Genomic DNA, 7,283 nt, shown 5'->3' on the forward strand with positions numbered 1-7,283 from the left:
CTCTCTCTCTCTCTCTCTATTGACTTTTGCGTTTGTATGCTTTCACCTCCTCTATCACGTCAAAGTCAGCTGGGCTATGGACTTAGGTCCCTATGCTCTACAAATGGTCTATACACTCATTGAAACAGACAGATAGATAGATAGATTAAAGATAGATAGATAGATTAAAGAGAAATAGCTAGATGCCGAAATGCAAAATCTATGTATATACATATGAATACATAGAGAGATACATATGCATGGCTATATATATATATATATATAGCCAGAGAGAGATATAGATAGATAGGTTTATGTGATGTATGTATGTATCTAGCTATGGAGATTGTTTTCCCCGGTAGAATACTGGGACAGGGTGGGAAGTTATATCAGCAGTAGTATTTGAGTAGCAGAGACTCTTTCGTATTCTTTGGATCGACACAAGAAAAAAAGTAGACGTGAGCGATCGATGGATGGATGGAAGATATCTACTTTCTTCACACATAGTAGGACCTCTTTAACTATTGCTAAATCTCCCTCTTGTAGGAAAGCAAGTGACGAAGATGATTAGGGTTAGTCTTATTCTGTACTCGCGCTCTCCACGTTGCTCTCACTCTCTACATGCTTAGAAAGCCACACGTCTTCTCCATCGCTAAAAAGTTAAGAGGGGGGTACCTTGTCTAGAAAAGAAACAAAGAGACCGACAAAGATAGAGTCAAACACGATAGAAGTCTCAATGATCTTTACGTTAAGAAGAAGATGTTCGATACGGCAAGAAGAAGAAAAAGAGAGCTCTTTCTTTCCCAAGTTTAAGAACGTAGGGGGGGATGTGAGGAGTAAAAAGACAGATAGATGGCTTTGAAGAGAGAAGAATGTGTTCCATCGTATCAAGACCGAGAGATGTTTTTTGCATTCTAAAAAGAAGAAGAATCGGGAGAAGAGGAATTCGCAAGTCCGGGTGGTGTATATACACTGGAGAACAGGATGTGCTAAAGTGCTGACGTGACGTAGGAGATAAGAATATTTTTCTCTTCCTTCTTTCCAGTCTTGACTTCAGTGCGGGAGAAGTTAAACAAGAAGAAGAAAGAAAAGAAGGCTGTTTCGTTTTTCTCCTCCCTCTACTTTACTCCTTGTTTCATTCCTCATTTCTTTTTCTTTCTTTCTCTCTCTCTCTCTTTTCATGCTGTTTTGACTTCTCTCTTTCGTTCTTTCTCTACTTATTCCTCGTTCAATCATATCTCTCTCTTAAAGGATAGAATCTGCGGTCTCCTTTAGCTAGAATAACCCATAGGCGTCATACTAAAAATAGTGATAGAGAGGCACAGTCCTAGTAGCCTTTCTTTCTTCTATCTTAGTTCTAACTCAACACTTCAAGATACATCATCCTTATTGCCTTTCTTACTTTCACGTTGTCGCTCCATCTTCAGGTGTATGTACACTCCAATCCAGGCTTGCTTTCACAACGCCAGAGGCGTTTCTGGGGTGACGAACACTGAGCTAGCGTCAGTCTGTCGATGAAGAGAAACATTCTCAGAAAGTTCTTCTCTTTGAAAGAGTGTACCTACACATCAAGAAGGGTGATATATCTCTACATCTCTCCCTCGAAAGAGACCTAAAGACTTCCATTTAACCGAAGCGCTAGGAGAACAAAAGTTTTTCTCTCTTGAAGACAAAAGCAGACAAACTTCGCATCGCCACCGACTATCTCAAACAAGGCATTCTCGAAATACAACTCTCTTACTCATACATGCATATACACATATCTATGTATATGTATGTCTATATGTATGTGGATACATGTATATATTTATACATGTATGTATCAGTAAGAGAGTTGGAGCTAGAAAGTCCCATGTATGTAAGAATCGGGGCCGCTGTTGTAGATGAAGAATTTCTCCGAGGTGCCGAAGCAGAGGAGAGACATCGAGTGCACCCGCTCTTTTGAAAGAAATAGATGGATGGAAGCGACAAAGCTCATCTATCTTTAATCGATCTATCTTTAATCTATCTTACAGAAACAAATTCTTTTTCTCTCCTCAGTCATCATGAGAATTACTTCGCTTGATTCTCCACATGGTTAGACTAGACATTTCTCGTCCCTATACAGTCAAAACCTTGGTGCATGCATGCATGCAGAAAAATTCTCAGCTGTATAGCCAGCACCTGTGTACATACACCCGGAAGAATGGGGTAGTATGACATCGAGGAACAATAGTCCATGAGACCAAGAAGGGCAGATAAGAGCAGAAGAAAGAGAGAATGAAATAAACAGATAGAGAAACATAGAGACAGATGGATAGATAAATAGATAGAGACAGACCCATTGAGACATATTGAATTCTATACACCTGAACAGAAGGGGAGTGGGGATTCCGTAACTTCTGTGTAAAGCCTCACTTTCCACCCACATCCCTCTCAATTATATACATGTACATATATACATACATATACGTGTGGAGATAGCCTACATATACATATATACATGTATATATACATGTAGAGCTAACAAATATATACATACGACTATGTTGAAATAGAAATACATATATATATATATGTATATGTGCACGCGTGTTCAAATCGCTGCTGGAATTTTGGCTTTGTGTTTCTATGATGTGGGTAGATGAAACAGAAGTAGTTTGGGGCGTATGCATTCCGTCATTCTCTGTTTGAGAGGTAATAGTAGGAGTAGTACTAGCACTAGCAGTCTATCTACTCTATCTCTCTCCATTTATGGATGTTCCTTTCTTCATCTCTAAAGAGAATAGAGGAAGAGGAAGAAGAAAGTCTTTCTTGGAGAAAGAGTCACACCTTCTCTCTCTTATCCTGCTTGGAAAAGAAGACCGGAAGATCATAGAAAATGAAAGAGATAGAGAGAGAGATAGAGAGAGAGATAGACAGACAGACTGATAGAGAGACAGAGAAGCCATCAGTAAGACACGTACAGAAATCGAAGAGAAACTTAGAGGAGACACCAAAAACAGCAGAAGAGACATATGTGGCCATGGAGGTATCTGTAGGTAGGAAGACAGACATGAAGACCCCTCGCACAATCGATATGAAGAACAATCGACGTGATCAAGACAATCGACAAACCCCAAGAATCACCCACTCAACTACTAAAGTCTTTTGACAGAAAGACTCTTTCTTCTTCTTCTTCATCTCCTTCTTTTCTTCTTCTTTTTCTGTCTTTCTTTGTTTCATCTCATGGGCCTTGTCACAGCAATAGGCAATACGACTCCCTCTACTCCTTCGCTTCTCTCCCGTGAAAACGAGAGACACTACACTCTCTTCTATTTCTCATTCTCTCCTCCTTTCCACAAACTCATACATGCCTGTCGCTTTCTTGGCCCTCTATCTACCATTGATCTCTCCATCTATCTCTAGTCCATGTATCTATCTATGCATTTATCTGTCTATCAAGAGATGGGTCAAAGGAGAGCATTCACAGCAAGAGGACTGTCTCTCTTTTCACAGACAACTACTAGAGATGCCACGTTGATCAGGGGGGGCTTTTTCTTTCTTTTCATTCATCGCATCTTCAAGGAAAAGGTTTTCTTTCTAGTTCTTTCTTTCATATATCTTTCTTTCTTTCTTTCTTTCTTTCTTTGTTAATCCTCAGACATCCCCGGGTTCATCAGCAACGTCCTGACGGAGTTTCTGGCTTGTCTTTGATGCGCTCGCACTTTCTCTCTATGCTTTGAAGTTCTCCATGAAGCAAAAGAAGAAGCAAAAGAAGAAGAAGAAAATTCTCTACAGTCACTCTCCTTCTGAAAACAAGAACAAAACAACGTAAGGAATTATATAACAATCTCGAGATATATATACATATACATATATAAATATATATATATACATATATATCTCGAGATTCTTAGTATATATATATATATACAGATCTATCTATCTATCTAGCTATCTTTAATCTAGTAGGGAATTATATAAGAATCTCCAGATATATATACATATACATATATATATATCTCGAGATTCTTCGTATATATATATATATATACAGATCTATCTATCTATCTATCTTTCATCTATCTATCTTCAATCTATCTATCTTTAATCTATCTTCAATCTATCTATCTATCTTTAATCTATCTTTAGGGTTGTCTGAGGACTTACATCTCTCCGACACAGATTTGGGTCATTCTCAGTCATTCTTCGAGCGCCTCGTCTTGTCTCTTCACTTCCCTCCGGTCTCTTCCATCTGGAGGCTCCAAATAGAAAGAAAGATAGAAATGCTGAGGAGTCATCTCGTAAGTGTTGAGATAAAGAATGTTTAAAGAAGCCTCGGAGCCAGAGAATCTTTTGTCTCTTCTCCCAGCCTGTAAAAACGATTTGGATCTTGTTTCTTCTTGCTTTGTCTTCTCCTTCAAAACTCGAGGACTTCTTCTTTCTCTTATCGCTATCCTCTCCAGATTTGATCATACACAAAGATGTACAAGGCCCTGTAAGAGCTTCTGACGTAGAGCTTCTTTCTTCCTCTCTCTTGAGAAAGACCTCTCCAGAGACTGTGGCTAAGATCTCACGAAAGATGGCACTGATATGTAGAGATTCTTGACGAGTTGAAGAGCGAAGCGATTTGACGTAACAGGAGCTATTACTTCTTCCTAGGAGTTCTAGAGCATGATAGACAAGATACACATTCTCTTGGAGATAGGAACGTAATTGAGAAGCAGGATGAAGAGGATCTCCTGAAACAAGAGAGATGGAATGCTCTATCGACGAAGAAGAAGAAGAGATGGTGGGTGGGAAGACAGAGAAGAGACCCTGAGTTCGCCAGAAACTTTCAAAGAGAGACGCAAGAATCGCAGCGCATGCAGATAAGAGGGAAGGAGAGCAGGAACGAATGATCGAGCCAATCGATTCTTTCAGACGAGAAGATGATAAGAAGAAAGACGGAGAGGGAGAGACCGAAGAGACAGGTGTAGAAGAAGAAAAGAAGAACTGAGAGGAAGAAGAAGTAAAAGAAGACATCGAAGAGGAAAGAGAACAAGATGAAGAAGGGAGGTCTCTTAAGACACTTCGTGTTAGTTGGGTGATAGACCGATTCTTCAAGTCTGTCTGCAGAAGTAAAGGATGAGAAGGAGAAGAAGAAGAAGAACGAAGATTTGATGACTCAAGAGAAAGAGGACTGAAAGAAGAAGAGATAGAAGAGGGCGAACAACTCGCAAAAAGAGAAGGAAGACTGCATGGCGGGGAAGAAGGAAGAAGAGAAGAAGAAGGAGGTGCAGCTGTAGTAGTAGGGATGACGAGAGAAGTATCTAAGTTGCAAGCAAGAGAAGAAGAAGAGAGAGATGTGTCTCTTGTAGGCGTGATAGAGGAAGACGAAGGAGGAGGAGAAGAATGACCAGGGATCGTCTCTTCTTTCTCCTGACGAGGCGCGTCGATATGAAGCTTCGTGGCTGCTGCAGAAGAAGGGCGGGAGTCTTTACATGCAGCTTGGGCAAAATCTGATACTGAAGGAGATCCATGAATCACGCAAATCCTCTCTTTCCTATCTTCTCCCTCTCCTGCTTTCTTCTTGTTCTTCTCTCTTTCTCCCTCTCCTTCTTCTCCTTCTCCTTCTTCTTTCTTCATTTTCTCTTCTCCTTCTCTTTCTTCTTCTTTTTCTTCTTCTTTATCTGCCCCTTCAGACTTCGCGTGAGAAGAAGGGTCACCAGACATCTTTGTGAGGAGACTCCCTGAGCTCGGCATAGACACCTGCGAAGAAGAAGAAGAAGAGACAGGCCTATTTCTTGCATACTCTGTAGATCTTCTTGCAAGGAAAGCTACCTCGCTCCCCACTCTTGACTCTGCCACTCCTCCTCCTCCTCCTAGAGAACCTGAGAGAAGAGAATTGAAGAGCAGTAGCAAAGACGACCTCTCTCTTTCTTCTTGTTTTTCTCTTCTTCTTGAAGATAGAGATGAACCTAAAGATGAAGAAGAAAAGAGAGAAGTATCGAACAGGACGGACCCGCAGCATCTCCACAAGACGGCTCCGTTTCTGCAGAAAGAAAAGAAGAAAAAGAAGGGAGAAGGAGGAAGCTAAGAGAAGAATAGCGAGATTTGCAACTGGATGAGAACACGAAAGAAAGAAAAAGAAAGACAGAGAGACAGAGACAGAGACAGAGAGACACACACCCCCCCTCTTCAGTAACTCGAGACGAATCAATGAGGAGGGAGAAGAAGAAGAAGGAAGTAGCTGCCTTGGAGAAAGGAAACTCTAGTAGGAGGTCTGTCTGCTTATCTCTACTTACAAGCAAACAGAGAGATAGACAGACAGAGAGACAGAGATAAAGAGAAGAAATACACTACAGCATCGATGTATAGTACCTGTATCTATTCAGCCACCGATACATAGGGAGGTAGATAGGGAGATGGACAGATTGAAAGGTAGGTAGATAGATTGAAGAGAGATGGCTAGATAGATAGATAGATCAAAGATAGATGTGGAGTCAGATAGCGAATAGGAGATGATGGAGTGGAGGAACTTCTGTAGACGGAGAGAAGAAAGAGAAGGGAATGAGAGAGAGGCCGAGGCTCCCCTCAGCTTGACCAAACATGTATCTCCTTAAGACACACAACACACTTCAGCTTTCTCCTTTTTCTTTCTTTCTAACTTTCTTCTGGTTTTTCTTTTTCTTCTTACCCTTGGGTCCATATCGACTTTTCGCGATCTGTCATGTTCCACGAGAGAATTTGAAGAGCTTGAAGCAGACCGTTTAGTTCCTCTTCATCGCTCGCACTTAAGATCGCCTTTCTTTCTTTCTTCTTTCCTCTCTCTTCTTCCTCTTGTTGTCTTTGTTTCTTCATCTTCAATTCATAATTTACTTTCTCTCTTATCTCCCACGTAAATGCCGTTCCTGCGGAGAAGACTGTCTGCGCCTCTTCTTCTTCCTCCTTTTCGTGGTTAATCTTATTGAGATCATCGACTCTATCGATTGTATCTCTCTCACGATCTCCCTCATCGTCATGATCATCGATTCTCCCCTTGCCACCTCCTTGGCTGACCATCGACACTGTGGTAGAAGGTGGACCCTTTGTGTGAGACAGGAGAGAGAGAGAGGAAGAGTCTCGACTTAACGAAGTCGATCCAGCGACTGCTCCTGTGCTGCTGGCACTACGACTACTACGACTACTACGACTGCTAGCTTGTCTCGCATAATTACTTTCATACAAAGGAGAGGTAGTCACACAAGGAGAAGATAAAGAAGAAGAATGAAGAGGAGGAAAGAACTCCTTCTTCTGATCAAATCTGAAAGCGTCACCACCCCTCTCTTCTTCTCTTTTCTCTTTTACTTCTTCTTCTTCTT

General features: G+C 41.1%; 2 protein-coding genes across 2 annotated transcripts; both read right to left on the reverse strand.

Moving 5' to 3' along the window:
* Positions 1-1,554: 1,554 nt before the first annotated feature.
* On the reverse strand, positions 1,555-2,454 carry CSUI_007847 (uncharacterized protein). The gene has a single exon (XM_068067990.1). It carries the CDS (start codon positions 2,387-2,389, stop codon positions 2,087-2,089), a length of 303 nt encoding a protein of 100 aa, XP_067920035.1. The 5' UTR covers positions 2,390-2,454; the 3' UTR covers positions 1,555-2,086.
* A 98-nt stretch (positions 2,455-2,552) lies between these two features.
* CSUI_007848 (uncharacterized protein) lies at positions 2,553-7,257 on the reverse strand. Its single transcript, XM_068067991.1, has 3 exons — positions 6,620-7,257; positions 4,111-5,974; positions 2,553-3,749 (listed from the first exon to the last, which is right to left on the reverse strand). Exons 1-3 carry the CDS (start codon positions 6,982-6,984, stop codon positions 3,591-3,593), a joined length of 2,388 nt encoding a protein of 795 aa, XP_067920036.1. The 5' UTR covers positions 6,985-7,257; the 3' UTR covers positions 2,553-3,590.
* Between the last annotated feature and the right edge of the window lie 26 nt (positions 7,258-7,283).

This window comes from Cystoisospora suis (assembly GCF_002600585.1).
Source record: "Cystoisospora suis strain Wien I chromosome Unknown contig_4224, whole genome shotgun sequence".
In the NCBI taxonomy this organism is placed as follows: Eukaryota; Apicomplexa; class Conoidasida; order Eucoccidiorida; family Sarcocystidae; genus Cystoisospora; species Cystoisospora suis.

What these genes read in the sequence shown, in the direction of transcription:
- CSUI_007848 (XM_068067991.1), bottom strand. Translation starts at nt 6,984, where the DNA reads ATGGTCAGCCAAGGAGGTGGCAAGGGGAGAATCGATGATCATGACGAT. An exon ending in AAGTCGATATGGACCCAAGG is followed by an intron (nt 5,975 to 6,619) that starts GTAAGAAGAAAA and finishes TTCTTTCTGCAG; the next exon opens with AAACGGAGCCGTCTTGTGGA. An exon ending in CAAATCTGTGTCGGAGAGAT is followed by an intron (nt 3,750 to 4,110) that starts GTAAGTCCTCAG and finishes TCTTGTTTTCAG; the next exon opens with AAGGAGAGTGACTGTAGAGA.
- CSUI_007847 (XM_068067990.1), bottom strand. Translation starts at nt 2,389, where the DNA reads ATGTGGGTGGAAAGTGAGGCTTTACACAGAAGTTACGGAATCCCCACT.